The sequence below is a fragment of the Plectropomus leopardus genome, chromosome 5 (genome assembly GCF_026936395.1).
Source record: "Plectropomus leopardus strain MGB_pleo_1.0 chromosome 5, ASM2693639v1, whole genome shotgun sequence".
Taxonomy (NCBI): domain Eukaryota; kingdom Metazoa; phylum Chordata; class Actinopteri; order Perciformes; family Serranidae; genus Plectropomus; species Plectropomus leopardus.
In genome coordinates, this window is record NC_142180.1 from 31,757,833 (window position 1) to 31,781,864 (window position 24,032).

Consider the following 24,032-nt stretch of genomic DNA (forward strand, 5'->3'; position numbering starts at 1 on the left):
CTGTTGTTTTGTTTGGTGTCCTTTATTTAGCCCTGAGACTTTCATTCACTGAACATGTCGTGTAGCTTACAACAAAAGTGCAAAGAACTACTTTAATAGGTTTTAGTTGTGTAACCAGTAAAAAAAAAAAACACTTGATCCCAAAAGAAACTCTTAAAACAATCAATATTTTAAATCCACTGAGCATACTGAATGGATCAATAGGTAATTCAGAAAATTCGTAACCAACAGCTAAAAGGTCTAAAACTAGACAAATTTTTAAAAAAAAAATAAAAAAAATAGATGCATAGGCAGAATTGAGAATTCTTCAAAAACATTATTATATAGTTTTATGATCTTTATATTATTCAGTAACTGCTAAGAAACCCAGAACGACCCTTTGAAGTCAGCAGTGACATTTCTTTATAAAGAATAATAAATAAAATAACCAATAAAAGGTTATTTTTATGTTAAAAAAAAGTCTGCATTCCTAAATGTTACTGTGTAAATAAATTGATAAAATCCAACCCCGAAATTCATTCTGTTAGGTGCAATATAATCCCCTTTAGACTATATTAGGAAGTTAGTGATGAAAATGTGCATTCACCCACAGCAGCATAATCTCTTACTGTACATATTTTAGTCAGCAGTGATGTTGGTAAAGTTTTTTTTACAGAACAAATAAAGATTATTACTTTGGTTTGAGACGTGCAAAAAAGAACCACCACGGAAAATAAACATGAAACTTAGAAAATGTGTAGAAGTAAACATGAGCATCAGTGTTTCAAATTAGAGATAAACAGCGCCGAGAGAGTTGATTAGTTTATCAGTGAAAGTAATCAATTAAGATTTTGATCATTGATTAATGATTTTAGTCGATTCTAAAGTAAAAATTGTGGCTTCAGCTCAACCTGAAACCTTAAAGGAATACTTCCAGCCCCAAATGAGCAGTGACATATCAGCTACTCATCCTTGTTATGCTAAACGTTTTTCTCACGTTTCTGGCGAAAGAAGCAATCAATAATCAATTATTCATCCAGTTTGTTTACTCATTTTTTGTTTAAATTTTCACTTGACTTTATAAAAAAAGTTGCTGGGAACTTGATGTATTTAATGTTGAAAGTCTTTATTATGTGACTTTGGTGAATCCAAAATAACCCTTAAAATACTAAAATTGACTCAATAACACAAACAGACTATAGATTGAGGCAGCGGTTAACCAGCAGCTCCTGTGTTCAGGGAGGTAAAATTGCTGTTTTTGTCAGTGGAGTCTGGCTTTGAAGAGAGCATAGGTAAATTTCACTTTCAGATACGTTTCCCTGTCAGAAAGGGCTGTCTGAGAATTGAGCATAAGAGCGGATAAATGAGACTTGGATTATGCTTCAGGAGCTGTGTGAGAGTTTGTAAACAGATGATTTGATATAGTTTTACATTTTTAAACTTTCTGGATTGCATGCAAGAAAATTAAGTTTTCCTCACAAATTCAACATAACTCGGGGTGACTGACTGATACACAAATGCTCATTTGGGGCCTGAAACATTTATTTAATATTAATTTTCTTTTCAGAAATATTTACATTACATATATTTAACAACTTTGGGCTGCAGTAACCTGTGATGGACTTTGAGGACTAAAAGATTAATGGAATAATCAAAAGCATAATTGAAAGTGAAAATAATTGTTAGTTGCAGTCTTATTAATGAGTAGAGTGCAAGTATTATCAGCCTTCTTGACCAAAATCCTCAGTAAACTTCTTCAGCTTCTCCAAGTCGTTCTCATTCACTGTCGGCTTGGTGCCTTCCACTGACCTCCTCATGTCAGACTGCACGGAGAATATCACAGAGGTCACTATAAATCCTAAATTACTACAGTATCAATACCTCTGATCGACAGAACATACAAAGCAAATATTTTCCTTCCTGGATGTCTTTTCTTACCATGGACACGAGTGGCTCTAGAAGTTTCTCCCCAGGAACGTCCATCCACGTCATCTCTATGGCGTTGGGATCACCTGGCGAACACGGGGTCAGGAGGTCGTCCACCACATCGCTGGGTTTGTTCCATAATGAGCCGCGAACCTTCATTAGTGTGTGATTGTGTGGACATGGACAGAAGCAAGGAAGCGATTAAAAATGAGATACTTGATTTCTAATTATGAAATTGTTGTAGTGTCCTAGACACCTTCATGCAGCTGTACGGACGAGTTAAGGCTGTAAATAAATAACCAAAAATTATAACTATTTCTGTATTCCTCAATTTATCCTTCCCCGCACACTGTTTCCTCATTTACACACGAGCTTCTCATGAAAACAGTAAGTTAAATAATAAAGTTTGAACACAATAAGTGATAACCAGGGTTCACAAGTTCAAGGCAAATTGAATTTGATACTTTTTATGACTTTTTTAAAATGCCGCTCTGGATGAAATTTAAGACCAATTATACAATGATTTAACCCCCCAAAAAAAAACCTCTTTAAAGAGTTAAGAACAATTTTGGCCATACATTTATTGTTCCATAAAACATGATGCTTTTTGGTCCAGTGACAAAGTCAGATCTGGTCAGAAATTGGGAAATACATTTATTAGTGATTTTTAGTAAAGATGTTGTGTGCCTCCCTATGTATGTGGGATTATTCCAGTGCTTTAATTCCCACCAATAAGAAGAGGAGTTTAGTAAATTATTTAAAAAATGTAACGTTACCATTTATTTTGTGATTTTACAATGCAGTGTCAGATTGTATATTTCATTCATTTTATGACTTTTGAAAGACTGATTTAAGACATTTTAATACCAATTAAGGCCTTATTTTTAGATTAATTAATTCAATGCATTTTAAAACTCTTTCACCCTGATAACATTATAAGTGATAACTTAATAAAGTGAATGTTTTATGTTAAAACGTGAAATTATCATGTTTGAAAATGAAATTTAGATAAATAGTATCACGCCTCGACAAGAAAAGTTTCTTGTTATAACGTGATAAGTTTGTGTGATGTGATAAAATGAATATATCTTGCTATATCATGAAAATATCTTATTGAAATGCAATAAACATCTCATTGTAATGAGAAACCTTTGACATTATTACCTGTTACTGGTCAGTTTTTTTTTTCCAGTGTGGCAGCCAGATGCTTCCCCAAAGTACTATCTCCCAGTGTTTAAGGCAGTGTGGTAACTACTGCACTTATGTGCATAAAGGAGAAGTTCATAATAATAGATATTTTTTTAGATTGGCATGTTATTTATTCGGACAGTTATTAATATTTGGTCTGAAAAGACCTCGAGAGTCTTCAGCTGCACGAGCAGCTCTGTGAGGCTGAAATATGCACAGGTGCTTTGACCTAAATGCTATTTTTTTTTTTTTTTGCTTATATTTGATTTCTGTTGTCTTATCATATATGTCATGTTTGAAATGAAGATCTGTAATTTGTAATTTAGTTATAGTTTAGCTTTTTAGTTTAGTTAAATAGGACAACAAGCACAGGCAAACTTTGATGGTATTTCTTTACCTTTTTGAAGTGAGTGGCACTCTGAACCTTCCTGACGGGCTGCATGAGGGCGTCTCGAACTACAATACTGATGTCCGCACCGGAGTAGCCCTCTGTCTTTTTGCCCAGAGTGATGAAGTCCGCCTCCGTCAGCTCGTTGGGAGTGGAGCCCAGATGCAGTTTGAACATGAAGGAGCGGGCGTGCTCCTCCGGCAGAGGAATGTAGATTCGCTTTTCAAACCTAAGGCAGACAAAAGATTCAATTATCCATACCGAACACTGGAGTGGCTGATCTATCACTGCCTGTTTGTGTTACTGAGTGACTTTGGTGTTTTAAGATTTTTTTAAACCTGCAGCTGCAGCGAGGACACAGCCTCTGTATATGGGACACCCGCTCTACCAGGTGAGACACTGGGCACACTGACTCTGGTGTTTTAAAGGGTTAGTTTGGATTCTCCAAAGTCACACAATAACACAAACTCCTGAACGGGGTAGCAGTAGATCAGCAGCCAGGTAAAATGAATGTTTTTATCAATGAAGTCGGGCTATTTATCAATGAAGTTTTATCGTTGAGTCAAGATGCCTTAAAGAGGTGAAAAGAAGCTAATTTAAATGCATAACGAACAATTTCTTTACAGATTTTGTGAACAAAAAAAAAATAATAAAGCGGCTCAGTAAGATTATATGAGGACCTGAATAGAGTTGGGAATTGTTTTAAATAGGGGGGAAAGTTTAAGAAATAATACTTGAAAATAAATGGCACCTAGTGATAGTGTATTCCCCAATTTTGGATTTTTGTTCATCATGGAGCCATGTGAAAAAAAAGATTCTTCACAAATTTAAAGGATGATTAACTGATATACAAAACGGTCATCTGAGAGGTTAAGTATTCCTTTAAGAATATTTTTGATGAATTGTCATTCGTGGTTATGATTAAAAAGAATGCTCTCTGTGCAGTCGTCAATGAGGACGCAGGCGTTATTTTTAAAGCAGTAGGTAAAACCAACCGTCTCCTGATAGCTGAGTCCAGCGTCCACGGTATGTTTGTGGCTCCCAGGACCAGGACTCCCTCATTATCATTTCCAACACCTGAGGAGAGAAGGACATATTTTACACTTTATGAACAAATATTCAGGTTTCAGCTCAGATTTTCAGGTTATCTGCTTCTTTCTCGCCTTGCATCTGGACCAGGAACTCTGTCTTGATTCTGCGTGCTGCTTCGCTCTCGTTCTCGCTCCTGGAGCCGCAGAGGGAGTCGATCTCATCGATGAAAATGATCGACGGCTTGTGTTGGCGGGCTAAACTGAAGAGATTCTTCACCAGCCTGAAGAGAGACAGAGGGTGGAGAAACAACAGATGTTTATTGTCAGTTTGTCATATTCCCAGTTTAATCATCATGTAAAGAATCCGGCACTCACTTTTCACTTTCCCCCAACCACTTGGACACGAGGTCAGAGGAGGAGATGGAGAAGAAGGTGGAGTTGTTGGCTTCTGTGGCCACTGCCTTGGCCAGGTAGGATTTTCCTGTTCCTGGAGGTCCGAACAGAAGGATCCCCCTCCAAGGTTTTCTCTTTCCTACAGAAACAGGCAATGTGTTTTTAAATACTTTTCATTTTCAGGAGGTTTAAAGTCGACTCTTGTTTTCAGTACCTTGGAACAAATGAGGGAATTTGATGGGCAGGATCACGGCTTCTTTTAAGGCTTCTTTGGCTCCTTCGAGTCCGGCCACATCGTCCCACTTTATGTTTGGCTTCTCCATGACGATGGCACCTGTAAGAGAACTGGCTTTGTTAGCTGGAAACATTAATTATTTTCTGAAACGTCATGCAATGACAATATTGAATACCGAATATTAAATTGCAAGTTAACTGTGATAACAAAAAGAAAGGAAAAGATAAGAGAGCATACTGACTTTGTAAAAGAAGGAAGAAAAAAAAGAAAAAGGTGTATGAGAGAGTCATGGATCAAGGGCAGGGGCCCACAGAGGCTGCTTATGCAGAGGGCCCAGAATTGGGTTCTCCACCCCTGCTCATCCCCATCCTATCCTTCAGTGTCCGCCAGCAAAAGTGAAAGCCAACCCCAGATTCACTCTCGTTTTGGAGCAGGCTATGTCCGCTTGGTGTTTCGTCTTGCTACATTTGCATTTTTTTTCATTGCTGTGTCTGCGTTTTTCATTGCTTCCTCTTGCACGCGTGCTGCTACCTGCTGGAACCGGGTCATTTTTCATTAAGTCCTGACCTCAGCTGCTGTCGTTGGCTGGCGGCTACACGCCATTGCCCAAAGATTGCAGCCCAGAAACGCCCCGAACACATCGAAATAGGAATAAAATACAGGCAGAGGGCAGAGCCTCTGCAGAGACAATTCACTGAGTCATAAATCATGACTGAGATGGGATTATTTTTGTAGTCTTGAGGCGGCAGGAGCTCAGTCCTTTGGGACTTGACTGGTAGCTGGAGAGGTGCAAGTCTGCCTCCTAGACACTGCCAAGGTGCCCTTGAGCAATGCACTGAGCCCCCTCGGGGCACCTGTTCATGGTCGGCTTCCACACTCTCACCATATAATGCATGTGTAAGTCCTGTCTCTGCATGTGTGTGTATGACATGACAACAGAGCAAAAAAAATTGAATTTCCTCCCGGGGAAGAATATTGTCGTCTTCTTTTTCATTATTGTTGTTTTTTGTGTTTTTTTTTCCAGGAATCCTGCATTGTAAACCTTCACCTGCTGCCTCTGCCTCTGTGTTCGTGTACTGCGGTGACTGCGTCATTCACCTGAGAGTTGGTTTTGGAACTTCTTTTTCTCTGCGTCTTCCCCATCACCACTTTCATCCCTGAAATTCATTGACAACACACAAACAATGGTTAAGATTTTTTAGACGTATGCAGTGAAAATTATTTCACAAATCTTATTGTTTTCTAATAATTTCTTGGATAGAAACTAACATGAAACTGCAAAGTATTCAGAAGGTCTCTGAAAAAGGCTCTTAAGTTGTGTACTAATTATAGGTGTTCTTTTGGTGCACTTTAAAATTAAATAATTACCATTTTTTGAAACATAAAAAAACTACATTTGTCTACAATCCTACAAACATTTATATGGATATAACAGGATCTCTGTCACTTATTCCTGTGATTAAGATTTCAGCTGTTCTCTAAGAGAGAAGTCTTTTGGAAACCTTTTTAATATTTGCAATATTCTTATGTGCGAGTCGCTGCATTCCTGTCAATGCTTTAACATTATTCCACTGATCTACAGATGGGGGTCATGTGTCAACAAAGACGGAGGAAAAGAAGACCACCAGGAAGTAAACCTGAATGTAAACAATTCATGTTTTAAAATGTTGAGAAAATTGGCCATGGAAATGATTTCTGAGGAGGAAAATGCATTCAACACATATGTTAGATATTATAAACACAATGTGTCATGTTTAGATACACTGAATGTAAACATAAACTTTGTGTGTTTATTAGAAAACGCTACAGGAAAGATTCAAATCATTCATCATCTGACTCTATTCGATATTTGTGTGAAGTGCCGTCATAATCAGCATATACGTTACTGAATTAAGGCTCAAAATATGTTTTATGAGGTTACAACGATCTTTGACTACGTAATTCTAATCAATTCACCACAGAATCCAAGTGAACATTTGTGCCAAATTTGAAGAAACTCCCTTAGGGAGGGTTTCTGAGATATTGCGTTCACGAAAACGGTACGGACGGATGGACAACCTAAAAACTTTGTCTCTATGTTGCCTGTAAAACTACAGACAAACTGTAGAGAATGCCCCTCATAAGCCTGACTTTAAACACGTGCTGCAGAAAGTCACCAGGGCAACTAAAACTGGGATTTCGACTCACCCTTTGTCGTCAGACTCTTTCACAGGTTTTGCCTTCTGCTGCTCCTTATCCTTCAGATACGTCTTCAGCTGCTCGGCTCTGTCCAGGTACTCCACACACTTTTCTCTGATGCTCTGGTTCGCTCGTTGACCTTTGCACTCATCTGCAACACAGCAAGCGGCTTAGATCATTGTGCTCTCTTAAACAGAAGTGATGTTTAAAAAAAACATACAAATAAAGTAACAAAATCAAACACTAATAGACTCCTTACACTTGACAACATGAAGGAAGTATTCCACAGCATTCTCGTAACATTTGAGGGCCACCTCGTAGTTTTTGGCTTTGTCCTCCACTGCAGCTTTGCTGGCGAGGTCTATGGCTTTCTGAAAACAACAGGGACCATGAAAAAGAAGAATTTAGGAGACCATGTTGTTATATGGCACCCTATAAAAGGTTTTTAAGTAGTTACTCATGTGTTAATGTGCACATGCTCTGTAGTTAGAGCATTACATACAAACAACTTTGCTGGGTTTAGGAAAAAAATCCTTTGGCAGGCATTCGTGATTTCTGATTAATAATAATGCTTTGAAACTCTTTAATTAGTAACTTAGTAACTTAGTAACTTATTTATTAATGATAACATTTTCATAATCAACATATGAAAGACGGGGGTTGAGAGTTCTTCCAGCAGAATTTTTTTAAGCGATAAACACGTAATTTCTCTGAATTCTGGTGATTTGTTGATGCACCAATTTGTGCCTTTACTGCATCAATTAATGGTTAAATGTCATTAATTTTGTCAAAGTAAAGTCAGCTGCATTTTTTTTTTGCAATTTGGGGTGGACAAATGCACATGTTCTAAATATCGAGGGGGACACGTCTGCTGCCTGCCCTCCAAAATCTACACCTATGTGTCTGTCTGTCACGGAGAGGGATCTCTCTTCTCAGTTGCTCTTCCTGAGTCGTCAACACAATTTCGACATAGTTTTTTCCTTATCAGAATCGAGGGTTTTTAACCCCTTAAGGCTTCTTTGTGATATTGCACCAGAGAAAAAAATGTGAGCAGTCACATGTTAAAAAGGTTGGGAAGTACTGATTTGAATCTAACAATTAAGTGTATTTAATAAGCTCATAAAATGTTTTCTATGTAAACTATGAATCTAAAAAGCAACAAGTAGCCGACTAACAGCTGTCAAATAAATGTAGAAAAAGTATTTAAAAAATACTAAAGACTAGATACAAATACTAAAGGCGGCTTTATTTTGTGAAGCACATTTCATACAACAGGGCAATTCAAAGCGCTTTACGGAGTAATGAAATATGAAAACATTATAAAAGATACAGATTCACAATAAAAGAGATAAGATATAAAAGGTTAAATCAATTACTAAATGATTTTTTTTTAAAAAAGAAAAAAGTAAAGCACGAGTGCATCAAACTCTTACTTTACTTTAAACCTGGATCAACATCAGTTTTCTTGTGCTACATTCAGACACCTTTTGAAAAGAATTAAAACCTTTGAAAGTTCAGCAAATTGGTTTAATTTCTTCAAAAAACATGGGAAAGAAACACTGAGCAACTTCATGCAAATTGTCAGGAGAGGTACCTGAAAATAAGCTATTATTATCTATAAAGTAGGGGGGAATTTCCACAACAACAACAACAATAATAATAACAATAATAATAATAACAGCTAGTATTTTATATTAAAATAAAACAATATATTTAAAGGTATGTTTTCACTTTTTTCAGGTGATTTGCTTGCTTGTTTTTGGTTTATACTTTTCTTCTTCTTCTTTTTTTAAATTTTTATTATTTCTAGGTAATTTTCTTGTAACTTTTTATTCATTCCTTCTCATTTTTGAGCAATTTCTTGTTATATTGCATATTTTCTCCTTACCATATTTATGAAAAAAAAAGATCAAAACCACTTGCTCTGGTTTTAAAGGGTTAAGTACAGTTGTTAAGTATATATACTTCCTTACTTTTCACCATTATAAACAGGTAAACAGCTGCCAAATGTATTCACAAATCGTGTTGCTATGATTAACTTGTAACGTTAGCTAATCCACAAAGCTTTACTAACTGATTTAAAAACAATCGCGCCTTCAATTATAACTTCTAAAACTTGATATCAAGTTTTTCCATCGTTATGATTAAATTTACGTACTTTTACACGCTGATTTAGCCATTTCAGATATTCACAGACGTCTCCTCTGATGTCAGTCTTATGTAACCAGGTGTTTTAGCTCACGAAAACTGGATCACTCACCTGTAAGTTACCACCTGCCATTAGTTTGTCGGTCAGACTTTTTCCTGTCGCTTTAGATAAATATATAAAGCCGAAAACTATTTCTTTTTTCTTTTTATCCCCTACTTATGTTTCATTTTACAAAAACTCCTTTCTCAAAAATCTTTCTTCCGCATCAACATGAGAAGTTGACTGTCACTTCCGCGGTGGTCACGTGACAGTGTTATTGTCTTTTTCATCAGCTGTGACGTCACATTTCAGCCAGGCTCATTTCTCACTGAACATACAGACTTCACATTGTTATGACAAATGTTGTGTTTGGTTTCTTCAACAGACCAAGAAAATAAGATATTTTTTTTAAACAAATTTTATAATGGTGTAAAGTAATACAAATTATTTTAATCTTATTATGTAATTCTACAGGAAAGGCAACAAGACACTTTATATTTAAATGTTTATAATATTTTTGTCTAGGCCGATATACCCCTGCCTCTTTGTATGCTGTCCATTCTGATTAATATTCTCTTTTTTATTTAAATCAAATAAAAATATTTTTCTCTTTTTGATTTGTTACTGATTATATATTTAAAAACTTTACATTATTATGAGAAAATGTGTTTTTTTTTCAAAAACAAGAAAAAGACAATTTCTTTTAAATACATTTGAAAATTATGTTGCAAAAAATAAATGTAAATTAGCAACAAAAACCTTTTATTTTCCGAAGAAGCAATATTTCAAACTATCTTCTGAAAAAAAGGCATCAATACACTTCATATCTGTATAATTTATAATATTTTTGTGTAGTGTTATGTTATATACCTCTATGAATATAAATAATAATATTTAATCACAATATTTAAAAATAAAATATTTCAGTGATGTTTTTGGAGAGAAGTAATATCATTCAGCATTATTACATGTCCATATTTAGAATTACTTATTTTACTTTGCAGAAAAAAAATCAAGCAAAATAACAGTGACTTACAGGTGTGTGACAGGTGTACGTCTTTAAATACTGCCCTCCAGTGAATATTAGTCACATTGTTGCTACAAAATGTAATATATTTTCTATTATCAAAAAACTAAAAAAAATATTAGTTGATCCTCAAACGTTTAATAAACATGCACACTGCCACTTTGGGATTGAATAACAAATTTACACTTTATTACATCTATTAAAAAGGCAAATAAAAAGTGTGCAAAATATATAGAAATCTTACAACACCTAGGATAAACAAAAATAAATGCATATACTGTAGAACGACAGAGTAAAGGAGATGATGCACGGGGCAGACTGATATATTCTGGTTGCACATTGTGTGGCTCTAGGTTTAGTCCGGGTTTATTCAGCTTCATTTCAGTTGCAATCAAAAGCAAGCACCATTTACAGTACATGTTGTGAGTGAGTGGATTTGACACTGTATTGTTTGTTTTATTTTCCCCTCAGCAGACGTCACCAGGCAGGCGTGAAGGCAGGAGTCTGGGTGGTCATCAGCTGTGTCCATTTAAAATTTTTGGATGTAACAGCTTTAGGATGCGATCGTTCTTTGTAAGATCTGCAGGGAGCTCATTATTCTGCAGAACACACAACAGAAGTAGTTTACAAGCTGAAGTTATAGACTTTTGTCTGTTTATCATCATTCAAATTTGAATGTGGTACCTTGTTCGGGAGTGTGGGGTCTGCGTTGGCCTCAAGCAGCAACAGAACACTTCGAAGATTTCCCCCCATAACGGCAGCATGTAGGGCAGTGGAGCCATTCTGGAGACAACAAACAAACACTTTTTCATGCTTATGAAAAGGTATTTTACCAAATTTAAACCTGCTCTTTATACGGTGCTGCAAGGTTATTTTTTTAAGGATCAGTGTGACATTTTGGGAAACATGCTAAGTCCCCTTTTTGCCAAAAACTGTATGAGAAAACTAATATCACTGTTATTTTAGCTAAGCATTAAGATTAAAAACAAGGGGAAATAGCTAACCTAAAGGTACAACCTCACCTATCAGCACCTGTATTTGTGGTATTGTATGTAACCTTGATACCATTGTTTTATTTTTTAATTTCTGTTTTTGCTTTGCTTAGTTTTTCTTTTTCTTTCCCAAAAGCTTATCTAGGGAATGAAATTACTACAGCTGGTTTGTAACAGGCTGAAGTAGTACTATGGTAATTTGCATTGTCCCTGTCAAATAAACTACATAAATAAAACTCACTAATCGAAATTGTGTGTCTAATTTATTTAATCTGTACAAAAAAATGAGGTGTAAAAGCATGCACGTAACTAATGCATCAGTATGTCCTGCATACTGCAAATAGTGCAAACTAAATAAAAAATTAAGCATGCCATTTCCAGCTGACTGTTCACACTGAAGTATAATTGAGCAATACATTTTCTTATTTTGCATTTTCATGTGTGTCTGTTTTTTATCTTACATGTCTATCCCTTGTGTTTTTTATTGCAACTGCGACAAAACCAGTTGCCCCTCTGGGACATAAGAGTGGCATCAATCTTCTCATTTAACTTTGGGCAAGATAACAAGTACGAACTTTTAAAATGTCACAGTAAACAGCAGCATCTTCTACCTTGAGAAGTCCAACTGAAGGAGAAAACTTGAGAAGTTCCTCGATTACGCTGTTGTGTCCCTTAAAAGCTGCTTTGAACAAAGCTGTTGATCCATCCTTTACAGACAACCAAGAAAGCATAAAATTATTTAGAGAAAAAATTCTCCACTCATAGGACTCTTACATGTTTTAATGCTTTTGGCTATATTGCATGGTCTTCATCAGCAGATTAAGTTTGCTCTGTCGGTGTTAAAACTCTGATATTGTGAGTGTAAGAGGATCTGTGCAGTGTGTGGTTCCACAAATGTGAGGCTTTGGATATTATAGCAAGGCCACTTACCAGTTTGGGACAAAATTAATTACATTTATGTTTCTGTTTTTTGTATTTTATCAACAGTAAAAAAGCTACATACTTGTCTGTCAGCATCTCGATCTGCACCACGTAACAGCAGCACCCTCACCACCTCACTGTGACCCATCTGAGCTGCCATCCACAGGGCGGCGGTGCCATCCTGGAGGACAAAAGAGGGACACATGGCCAAAAACATAGTAAGAAATTAGTAAAAGTTACAAGAAAATTACCTGAAAATAAGCACAAAAAAGAAAGAAAAAAAATAAAAGTAGAACAAAAAAGAGAGAAAATGACCCAAAAAAGGGCAGACAATCAAAAATATATATGTATATTTTTTCTGTAACCTATTTTTTTAACAAATAATGATGATGATTATAATTTTTTTTTCTGTTGATTTTTGATAATTTTCTAATAATTCTTTCGAAAACAAATTTTCAAGTCATCTTTTACTAATTTCTTGCAATATGTGAGACATTTCTTGCCTAGTTGGTCATTGCCATTTCCCCGTTTTTAAAAAACCAAACCAATCTGTTAGGGTTTCAAAGGGTTAAATAACTTGTGAAAAGAGCCTGAACGCAGCACAAGTAAACTGATGTCGAACAAGGATTTAAAGGGTTAAAGAAAGTTTATAATGTGTTTTGATAACAAGGCAAAAAAGAAGCAAGAAGGGTTTCTTGCAGAGGCAACATAGAGCCAAACAACAGTGCCGAACTTAGGCCAGACAAAATTAAACGTAGAATAACACAAGAGAGAGACAATTCTGCAACAAAAATAACAATAAGAACTCATACTGACGGCATCACATAAAAGCAAATCTATAAAAATGGTTTTTAAGTAGTGATTTTTAAAAAAGTCACTGATTCTGTGAGCCTCATCTCCTCGGGCAGGTCGTTCTGAAGCCGAGGGGCCCTGATGGCGAAGGTCACCTTTAGATTTTAGCCTCGACTTTGGAATAGCCAGAAAGGCCCGACCCGAGGATCTAAAACTGCGAGCTGGCTCATAAATGTTCTGCATTTCTGATATGCAGAACGCAGCATGACATAACCTGGAGGGATGAGAGAGGAGCTGAGAGCGAAAGAGGTGTCCTTTATGTCTCTAAAACGCTAAAGAGGCGAGGACATTACCTCCCTGGCTTGGTTAACCTTGGCGCCGGAAGACAAAAGCTGACGAATCACAGTCACATGACCCTCCTGGGCAGCGAGAAACAAAGAGGTGGCACCATCCTGAAACATCAAATAATCAGCTCAGACACAGGGTAACGCTTTTCTGCTGCATTTAGATCGCTAAAATATAAATCAAATTAAAAAAAAGCCTTAAACTGAGCAAAAGCTGTACTCATAATAATAACTTTATTTATATAGCACCTTTAAAAACAGAAGGCAGGAACTCAGGGAGTAATAAAATAAACATCAACAAACCGCCAAACAGAGAAAGGTGAACAACAACACAAAACAAATGTTCAACAAGAAAAAAGCAAATAAAAGGAGTAAAAGTAGTAAAACAGGCAGATCTCAAAAAGCAGTTTAAGTATTAAATTGATACAGTTTTTAAATGTAAAAATAAAAGCAATAATAATAATATATAATAATAATGTACACTATAATGTAATGTATTGCTATATTACTGTTATTTTATAACTATATATGGCTGTGCAGGTTGTTTTGTCCTGCCGTAGGGCGGACTCTAATCCTGCCAAATGTCAGTCGTGTCTGACTCAGCAGTCTGCAGAAACCTGAGAGGCTGGATTCCAGCTGCTGGGACAATGTGTGCAACAAACCATTGTGTTTTCTGACAGACAGATGCCCTGGCAGAAAGAGCGGAGAGGTCTGAAGATGTGACTCACATTCAGCTGGTCGTGAACGTTGGCCCCATTCTTCAACAGAGTGTCCACCACCTTGGAGTGACCGTACTGGGAAGCGACGGTGAGAGCTGTGCCACCGTCCTGTCAAAATAAAAACACACAAGAGTGCCGAGCTAGAGGTGTGGATTATAGTAAATAGTCATCACTGTGTGTTACATGCTGCAGAGAGAACATTTCTTCAGTCCCCAGAGGCACACAAAAGCAGCACAAGCAGCATATTTTGTGTTTTTTTTTTGTCGTTGCTACAGGAAGCGCTCTGAATCACAGCTGAGATGCTGCAGCCATCACACCCTGTACTACAGACGATTACACGTCATTGTACACGTCACTAGTGCATACCTTCGTCTGGAACTCAGTGGAGGCACCGAATTCAAAGAGGAGCTTCACAATGTCGTTGTATCCCTGCTGGGAGGCGAAGAACAGGGCAGTAGATCCTGTCTGAAAATAATTAAGAATGATAATACACTTTTTTTGGATATGGTAGCTTTCAAAACACAGTTACAACGTGTGTTACAGCTACAATAAAATCAGAACACATTTATGAAGATTCAGAGAATGAAACTAAGAGCCAAAAACAAAGCACATTGTAAAACACAGAGCAAAATGACCTAAAATGTCAAAAAAATATAAGTGAAATTGCAGGAAAGCAACTCGAAAAAATAAGTTTTTTTTTTTTAAAGGGACAACTCAGAGTTTCCAGCTGACGTCCTCATGCAAAGATCACGCTGAAGTTTAGGATCTTTGGCACAAATGATGAGAAATGACTCATCAGAGGATTTTGGGGTGCAAGATGGGACATAAAGCAATAAAAAATCTGAAAAGTAACTTGAAAGGAAGCCTCTCAGGGGTGTTGTAAGTAATCAGTTTTAAAAAGTCACTTCTGTTTTCATTTAGCTTGAACTAAAAAAAAACAAAACTTTCAATGTTTGTATGCATTTGATATGTAGAATAGAATACACAAATATCTGATTAAAGATCTTGTTCGGGAATCTTAAAGAGTAGTTATTAAAGTTGTTTCATGTGGATGTTGTTGCCTGTGTTCACAATTTTTTAAATTTTTTTTTAGGTAATTTGGCAAATTTTCAGGTAATTTTTTGTATTTTCGCAGATTTTAGGTTCTAGGTCATTTCTTCTTTTGTTGCTCATTACTTTCTTCCCATATTTGGAAAAAACAACAACAATTTGCCTTGGTTTCAAAGGGTTAAATAAATAATTTGATTGTTTTTCCCATCTTTGCTAAGCAAAAGTTTTGTGTGAAAGGAAATAAAAGCTTGTCCCATAAAGACGCCTAAAAAGGAAAGAGGTCACAAAACAAAAAGCAAAAAACAAACAAAATAAATATATAGATAAAATACCTTGTAATTATTAGAATAATAATTTAAAATGACAATAATAAATAAATATAGTTTTTTTGACATTTTTCTCTATTTCTAATTTTTAAAATTTATTCCTAATAATTTCTCCCTCCCTCTTTTTTCCCCAAAATAATTTCAATCATTTTCTTACCACCTTTTTCTAATTTCTTACAATTTGTGGGACTTCTCCTACGAACACACTCCAGATTGTGGCTATTTGTGATCCGGAAAAGTCTTATATTGTTTTCTATGAGCTGGACAGTAATTTTCCCATCATACCTCCCTCTGGTAGTTGATGTCAGCTCCTTGCATGATAAGTTCTTTGACGCAGTCATAATGGCCGCTGTAAGACGCCACCATCAGCGCCGTCGTTCCATACTGAAAAGAAACACGGCAACAACAAATTAGAAAACCATGTTGGTGTTTTTATTGTAGACGTCCAGACGACCTGCTGACAATGAGGTGATGAAACCGCTAACGTCTGCAGATTTTCCAACTTAATGCCCTCACCTTTAATTACGATTTAAAACAAAGTGGGCTGCACACAGTTCACACATGCAACCACAGAGGTGAGGCTTGAAGCTCTCTGTGTCCCTACCACAGGTGGGTTATGGTTAAAGCGTGCAGCTGAGCAGCCAGGACATGCAGCGTCCGTACACTGTCTCTGCAGTCTGCGTCCACGCGCCCGCTGTTGAGCAGCAGCTGAAGTAGAGCCAAGTTTCCCTTCCTCGCTGCCCAAAACACAGCATTAGCCAGGGGTGTTTCCTTCTGCAGGGTAAATACACACAACAACCACTGACCTGAAACCACCATTAAGATATTGTATACACACTGACAGTAAAAAGAGTACAGTGGCCTTCTTGCAGGAGGAGAGGTTTAACCCTTTGAAATCTGGATTAACATCAGTTTGTTTTCTTGTGTTGCATATAGATGCCTTTCACAGGCATTTAAACCTTTGAAATGTCAGCAAATTGGCTTAAGTATTGGCACAAAAATTAACTGAAATTTAGCACAAAAAAGGAGGAGAAGAACGGTAAAAAAGCCTGAAAGTTAACAAAGCAAAAAAGCAAAGAAACAAGCAAAATATATAAAAATAAATTGCTGATAATAATTATAATAATAATTGAAATTGACAATTGTATATGTCATTTTCTTCCAATAATTTCTCACTTTTTCTTTCTTTTTTAAAACTAATTCTGACTTTGTTTCTTTTCATCTTTTCCTACTTTCTTACAATTTATGGGACATCTCCTACCAAGTTTTGGCCATGTTTTCAAAAATAACAAAACCAATTTGCTCAGTTTTTAGAGGTTAAATGCACGTGAAAGGTGTCTGAGGATTAACCCTTTGAAACCCAGACTGGCTTGATTTCTTTTAAAAACAGGGAAAGGGTGACAAGCCACTTCAGAAACTAACCCCCAAATTATTAAAAATTTACAAGAAATTTACCTGAAATTATCCTCCAAAAAGTTGCGTAAAAGAACAGGAAAAGGAAAGGATCTAAAAAGCTAAAATAAAATAAAAATAAACACATTATAAATAATAATAATACTTATATTTTTTCTGTGACTTAATTTTAAATATCTAATTATAATAATTATTGTTAACATTGTTTTTTTTTTAAATATTTATCCGTAGTTCACTGATGGTTTTCTACTTATTCTCTCTCTCTTTTTTTAGCTACATTTCGGTCTTTCTCTTATAACCTTTTACTAATTTTCTGCAATGTTATTGAAAGAAATCAAAGCGATTTCTCACATTTCAAAGGGTTAAAGTGTCAAAAAAAACAAACATACGCTCTGTCTGAACTTACATATTTGGATGAAGTGTTTTGCATTAAACTGCGCGTGCACACTACACGGGGTACTGTGTGAAATGTAAGCAGAAACACAGGCCATATGATACCCTATTATACCCCTTATGCACATGCACACACACACATACACACACACACACACACACACACACACACGCACACAGCTACACTGTATGATTGCACGAAAGTCTGTAAACAGCCTATTTAATTCCAGCTCACAGTTAAACACACCACGTCGTTAAATAAAGCCAGAAAATGATCAAGCGCACACTTTCAGAGGAAGTGATCTGGTTTCTCATTGAGGCCCTGTTAGCTGCGTGCAGAGAGAATGATGCATGGAAAAAAGGCTGGTTTACCTTAAAAGACATCCTGCTGCAGACCTCATTCGTGACTCATGTTTCTTCCTGCGCACTCACTCATTAGAGACGATGCAGAGCTGAGCGCCACTTGCCTGTTTTGCCGCACTGGGTTTGGGTGTTGGCGGACATAATAACAGCCAGACAGTCAGCTGAGCTCATCCTCCGCAGTCAGAGCTGCACGGAGGGACACAGCAGGCCTCTGGGGGGCGCTGCCGAGCACAGGGTCACCTTAAAGTGGGAGGTCAGGTGGATCCATACGGAGGTGTATATTTTTTTAATGTATTATACTTAAGTATATAAGTGATTTATTAACTTGTGATTTTTTTTTACTCCTTGACAGAAATACACATTTACTGTTTTATTGTATTTTATTTCATTTTTTAAAAATCTTTGTCACATTTACTTGCCACTACTATAAACATGAAAATATTAAAGGAGAGATCAGTCATTATTTTTCATTATAGTGGCCTTTTATGTGTGTTTTTTTGCTACAGGCTACTCCCTTTTTGTCCCTGATTTTAGACATTCAACGCTGCTTATTGACTTAAATGATCTAATATTAATTTCAAATGTAAATGACTCGGCAAATGGCAGATTAATATTTATTTTGATGAAATTCATCATATGCTTTTTTGTTTTAAGTAATTATTTAAGTAATCATTTTCAGAAATATTCAAAGATTCAACAAACAAAAACAATACTAATTTGTGAAATAGGACTTTTTTCCTTCTCTTTTGCTCCATTAATCTTCTCATGACCCCTCATAAGTTTTAGGCTGAGAACCACTGGACTACCTGTATGTATATAAAGTGTTAAAACCAGCTCCACCTCAAAACAGTAAAATGACACACTGATGCATCAGAAATAACCATCTAACAATGTAACATATAATAATATAACCATCACAGAGGCCACTTTTATACAGAATGAGTACTTTTACTTTTGATACTTTAAGTGCATTTTTCTGATTATACTTCTGGACTCTAACTTAAGAAGGGTTTTTTACATTACTGGCTCTTTTACCGGAGTCAATGATTGGCATTCTTCCTCCACCACTATTTTGGTAAAGTTAGATGTCAGGTGTTATGCTTAATTATAAACCGGTAATTGAAGGATTTACAATATTGCAGCTTTAGCTCTCTCTAAATGATAATAGAGGTATTACAGAGGAGGAGGAGCAGCGAAAGCGTCTTATTTTTGTTGACTAATGTCCCTCTCAGGTGCTGCCATGAGTGCTGGTTAAAGGATCTGTTAAAGTATAGTGGAAACAGGCACTTATTGCAAAGCTATAAAAGGAAGGATGACAGTGAGTCTGTTTCTCTGTCGCTGCCCTGAGTCCCTCTCAGAACATGGGAACAAAACAGACGCACATCTATGCAGGTAAGCCGGCGAGGGCTTTTATAATTTACTTTTATATGGAGCACAGTGTTAAAAAAACATCCAAAAGTTTACTTCTTATTTTAAAGATAACTTTTGTACAGTTTTGATTGTCTGATCATGAAATGCCAGTGAAAACACCCTCTGAGAAATGAGATTAATTTAAGTATATGACCTTACAGGCTTATCTGTGCATGCAGCAACATGCAGAGTTTCTGTTGCAATCCACTGACATCACGTATTTTATACATCAGACATGTTGTATTGTAATGTACTTTTTACATTAAATTGCATTTTAGTGGCAGTTCAGTCATGAAAATGCTTTTTTGTAAAGAACGTACAATGTAGCTTTAACAAATTAGGTTTTCTGTATTCTGAGTATTGTAAGAAAGTTAGTATCACATGTATAAATCTGAGGCCTAACATGAATGAGTAGAGCTGTTAAAACCCCACATAGAGGAGGCAAGATCTGATTTATTTTATTCACGATGAAAGCATTTTTTTTCTTGTATCTTATCCTGTAATGTCATTCTTTTTAATTTTGCTAATATCACAGCAGCACATCACTTTTTGTAGATTGTTTTACAGCCTCTTCGCCCTGCAGGAAAAGGTGTTTTCCTCTCAGCAGTACACAACAATTCAAACAAAAAAGAAACCATGCAGAAAAATTATATATTTTAAAACTCTGGCTATTTAATAAAACTTACAGAAGGCTGCAGTAGCCACTGCTAAATCATAGTTATTTCTGCTGTTAGCATTTAATTTACTGGTACACACTTTTTAAGTAAACTTGACCAGCTCTACAATTTACACAATAAAAATTTAATATCAAACATGTTAAGTATCCTCAGAAAAAAAAACTTTACAAAAAACAGCTCAAAAGTTTATCCTCTGATGTTTTAGTTTGTAGACAAGTATGTTTCAAATGAAATAAAATAGTTTTTATAAACGTTAGTGTGCAACAAAAACATAACTTTAACACGTGTCTAAATGCTCATGTTATTGATGTTTCTGTTTGAATGGTAGAACAATTCACAAATATTCTAATATTTTTTAATAAATATAATTATAAATAAAATAATAATAATTTCTCTTACGGTCAAACAAAAGGTGTGACTCCACTGTCATGTTGTTGTCCTTGCAGTCCAGCAGGTCGGCGTCCTGCTGCGAGCAGCTCTGCTCTCTGTCCTGCTGTGTGTCCCTCAGCTCGTGTCCTCAGACTCAGATGAGGCCGTCCTGACTGAGTGGGAGATCTGGAAGAGCAGCAATGGCATCGCCTACGAAGAAATGGTGAGACTGACTCCATGTCCGAAATGCAAGCATCAAATGCATGTACGCTCTGATTTATGTGACTTTCTCTGTGATGTGTTTTGTGTTGACATGCAGGACGACATGCACAGGAGGGCCATCTGGGAGGACAACAAACAGATAATTGAAAACAATAATCATGGATTCTTCATGGGGATGAGGCCGTTCTCTATGGCCATGAATAAATATGGAGACTTGGTAAGAGGTTGGGATTTTCTCTCTCAAAGCTCCACTGCTTAAAACCTCAAATAAAAGTATAGAATACATATAGAGTGATCTTAACTGTCACTATACCCAAAAGTACAATTAATTTTTCTTACACGATTCTCTGGTGAAGCAGCCAAAATAGAGCAAATATAAATATTTCATGATATTAACAAACTAAGTTTATTGACTACGTTTGAAAATCCCATCATGACATCTGTCTATTCAAAAATAAAGTTGAAGCCTGTAATTTAAAAAAAATCTGGGATTAATAAAGAGATTATGGTCGCTATTTACTCATTTGAAGGCGAAGTGTGTAGGATTTGGGGAGATATATAAGCAACAATGGAATAAAATATAATAAATATATTTTCTTTCATGTGTAATCGCTTGAAATAAGAATTGGAATTTTTGGTTACCATAGAATAACAATTATATCTACTTAGGGAGCGTCTCCTTGTTTATGGAGATTGCCATGTTCACATTTTTGGGTTTTAATATATTTTTTCTTTTTTTTGGTGTGTGTTTTCTCGTCGGCCTCTAAAGTTGGAAGCCTTTTCATGATGAGCAGTGTCGGAGATATACTGATTTGTAATAAGAAACTGCTTTATTGTGTTTTTCAGTGCCCTCACCACTAGAAACCACTAAATTCCCCTGCATTCTGAACATTTCACTTTTAAAACTGCTTGAGCTGTGCAAGATGACGTATGTCACACGAGTGATGAGTCTTTCTGACCAATCAGTGGTTTGCAGTTTTTGACTCCACCCTCTAGTATCAGCTCAGCGCGCCTGTAACCTCGACTGTGGTAACGTCACAAAAAGTACCTTGTTCCAGTCACTATCTACAACTTCTGGCAATGAAAAACCAAAAAAAAGAGTCGAGGTGTGCAGACTTGTGCTGAACCCTGCATTGGAAATGCAGCATAAGCGTATTTCTCCAAATATCAAGATATTCCTTAAACAATATTTTTTATGTTCTTTATATGTAGACGAGACAAGAGTACCAGGTTTTGCAAGGTGCTGTGATAAACTCCCAGTTCGTGAAGAGAGGGAAGACCATCTCGGCCCGAAGGCTGCGCAACAATGCAAAGTATTTAGATTCTTGGTTTGTCGACTACAGGAACATGGGTTATGTCACCGAGGTCAAAGACCAGGTAAGAGGTTATTAAATTCAGTTTGAGTGCATTTTATCCAGCCTGATTAGTGAAAATCTTCAAATCTACCATATGTTTTAAATGTTCTTCACAGGGTTACTGTGGGTCGTGTTGGGCCTTCAGCACGACTGGAGCCATTGAGGGACAAATATATAAGAAGACAGGTCAGCTTGTATCTTTGAGCGAACAAAACCTGGTGGACTGCTCCAAATCTTACGGTACCTATGGCTGCAATGGTGCCTGGATGGCCAATGCCTACGACTACGTGGTCAACAACGGGCTGCAGTCGACCAGCAGCTACCCATACACCTCAGTGGTGAGGCTGCTGGCTCCGCCTCCATCAGAGCAGTTAAAACCAGTTAATTATTTTGTGTTTGGAAACTTATTGTATTTCTCTCAACAGGACACTCAGCCCTGTTACTACGACAGCAGGCTCGCAGTTGCTCATATCAAAGACTACAGGTTCATACCCAAAGGAGATGAGCAGGCTCTGGCTGATGCCGTGACAACGATTGGTCCAATCACAGTAGCCGTTGATGCAGATCATTCAAGTTTTCTGTTCTACAGCTCAGGTTATTTTTTAAAATACTCTATACACGTATATAAGTAAATTTTAAAAAATATAAATTTTGTAAACTGCTGTACTTAATTTTTTTTCATATTATAGAATCAAATTGCTACATCTATGTAAAAATGGGACTTAAAGTGACAAATTCAAACTCTATAGTGTCTTTTAGCTCATTGTTTTTACGTGCAACTTTACTGTTTTTGGTTCTGATAAATTCAAGGTGCGCTGCCTGCAAAGCACCACACAGCGGACCACATCAGCAACCAGCTAATGAACACAGTTGAGCATTAAGCAGAAAAAAAAGACAAATTTGTAGGAGCTGGAGAACAAAATAAAGCTAAAACGACACAAAAATGGACCTACACTTATCAGGTGGACACAAGCATCACTCCAAATGAAAGATAATGTTGCTCTGTGTCTGTTAGAGGTGTAAATAAGTAACTGTATGCTAACTGTAGACCGTATATGATGCTAACAAACTAGACATATTACCTTAAAAGGTGATAATATGTCAGTGTTGTCTTTACTTGTTTCTGCTGCCCCCTAGTGGTCAAACAATACACTGATGTAGGTTGGAATTTCTTTTGCAGGAATATACGATGAGCCAAACTGTAACCCAAACAATCTGAGTCACGCCGTGCTGCTGGTTGGCTACGGCTCTGAAGGAGGCCAAGATTACTGGATCATCAAAAACAGGTCAGAAAAAAACCTCCATATATATAAAAATATATGACATAGGTTGATTTTGTTACATGTTACATTAACTATTGTACAAGTGTTTCTTGTATTTTACTTTAATCTGAATTGCTGTTTTTTATTTTTAGTTGGGGAAGTGGTTGGGGTGAAGGCGGCTACATGCGAATGATCCGAGATGGCAGAAACACCTGTGGCATCGCGAGCTATGCTTTGTACCCGATTCTATGATTCTGATAGGATGCTTCAGTCGTGTGTTAATGCTGAACAGCAGTCATTGATGATACAACCCACATTATCCTTATTTTCTGCTTGCTAAATGTTATGGAGGATGAAAGCTGGCAAAAATAAAATTAGATAAATAAATAAAAAAATCAGTAAAAAGTAACTTTGAAATAAATAAAAAATAAATGCTAAATTTAATAAATAAACAGATAAAAAAGGAAAACTAAATGGGAATAAATAAACACAGATTATTACAAAGGCAAATAAATAAAAAAGCAAATTAAAACAGAAATATAATTTATGTCATTTTATCAATGAATTAATGCCTACACTTACTTTTAATATTATTTTTGTTACCTTTAACTGCATATTAATTTATTTATTAAGTCATTTTTAGCCTATTTATGAATTATTTTTGCAGGTTCTTTCCTCCATACAGCCTCTCTGACAAATGTTTTGTGCTAATATGGACCTTTTACAGTGAAAATATTGCTTCTCTCAGGGACATAGTACATACACCAGCCTCTGGGGCAAGAGATAAGCCTTGCCAAAATTGTAGTGATAAATCTAACTCACCAAAAAAAACTGCAATATAAATAATTTAAGCAAGACTATGTAGAACAACGGAGTTAATAACATGTTTTT

At 36.3% G+C, this 24,032-nt stretch overlaps 3 protein-coding genes across 6 annotated transcripts; 1 reads left to right on the top strand and 2 right to left on the bottom strand.

Annotated features, from left to right (window-relative positions):
* Window positions 1-3: 3 nt before the first annotated feature.
* Window positions 4-9,777, bottom strand: LOC121963875 (vacuolar protein sorting-associated protein 4B-like). Its single transcript, XM_042514118.2, has 11 exons — window positions 9,579-9,777; window positions 7,578-7,689; window positions 7,328-7,469; window positions 6,239-6,297; window positions 5,120-5,239; window positions 4,888-5,044; window positions 4,645-4,793; window positions 4,477-4,558; window positions 3,491-3,710; window positions 1,918-2,058; window positions 4-1,802 (listed from the first exon to the last, which is right to left on the bottom strand). Exons 1-11 carry the CDS (start codon window positions 9,597-9,599, stop codon window positions 1,701-1,703), a joined length of 1,305 nt encoding a protein of 434 aa, XP_042370052.1. The 5' UTR covers window positions 9,600-9,777; the 3' UTR covers window positions 4-1,700.
* Window positions 9,778-10,693: 916 nt separating this feature from the next.
* Window positions 10,694-18,067, bottom strand: ankrd29 (ankyrin repeat domain 29). 4 transcript variants are annotated; one of them, XM_042483919.2, is made up of 10 exons: window positions 17,856-18,066; window positions 16,341-16,451; window positions 15,963-16,061; window positions 14,668-14,766; window positions 14,311-14,409; window positions 13,592-13,690; window positions 12,529-12,627; window positions 12,137-12,232; window positions 11,218-11,316; window positions 10,694-11,132 (listed from the first exon to the last, which is right to left on the bottom strand). In XM_042483919.2, the coding sequence occupies exons 1-10, from the start codon at window positions 17,865-17,867 to the stop codon at window positions 11,049-11,051; spliced, it is 897 nt and encodes a 298-aa protein (XP_042339853.1). In that variant the 5' UTR covers window positions 17,868-18,066; the 3' UTR covers window positions 10,694-11,048. The 4 variants fall into 4 exon arrangements, with proteins under 4 accessions (XP_042339853.1, XP_087934089.1, XP_042339854.1 ...); XM_088077963.1 differs by having other exon boundaries at window positions 16,282-16,451; XM_042483920.2 differs by having other exon boundaries at window positions 16,194-16,451.
* Window positions 18,068-19,207: 1,140 nt separating this feature from the next.
* cts12 (cathepsin 12) lies at window positions 19,208-23,393 on the top strand. The gene is made up of 8 exons (XM_042514336.2): window positions 19,208-19,238; window positions 20,380-20,525; window positions 20,622-20,741; window positions 21,737-21,901; window positions 21,996-22,217; window positions 22,305-22,473; window positions 23,060-23,165; window positions 23,294-23,393. Exons 1-8 carry the CDS (start codon window positions 19,208-19,210, stop codon window positions 23,391-23,393), a joined length of 1,059 nt encoding a protein of 352 aa, XP_042370270.2.
* Window positions 23,394-24,032: the final 639 nt, after the last annotated feature.

Coding starts and splice junctions, on each gene's coding strand:
- ankrd29 (XM_042483919.2), bottom strand. Junction 13,691..14,310: donor ACGTTCACGACCAGCTGAAT/GTGAGTCACATC, acceptor TTGATGTTTCAG/GATGGTGCCACCTCTTTGTT. Junction 12,233..12,528: donor ATCGAGATGCTGACAGACAA/GTATGTAGCTTT, acceptor TTGTCTGTAAAG/GATGGATCAACAGCTTTGTT.
- cts12 (XM_042514336.2), top strand. CDS start 19,208: ATGGGAACAAAACAGACGCACATCTATGCAG. Junction 20,526..20,621: donor GCATCGCCTACGAAGAAATG/GTGAGACTGACT, acceptor GTTGACATGCAG/GACGACATGCACAGGAGGGC. Junction 22,218..22,304: donor GCTACCCATACACCTCAGTG/GTGAGGCTGCTG, acceptor TTCTCTCAACAG/GACACTCAGCCCTGTTACTA.
- LOC121963875 (XM_042514118.2), bottom strand. CDS start 9,599: ATGGCAGGTGGTAACTTACAG. Junction 4,794..4,887: donor TGGTTGGGGGAAAGTGAAAA/GTGAGTGCCGGA, acceptor GTCTCTCTTCAG/GCTGGTGAAGAATCTCTTCA. Junction 2,059..3,490: donor GTGCCACTCACTTCAAAAAG/GTAAAGAAATAC, acceptor ACACTAATGAAG/GTTCGCGGCTCATTATGGAA.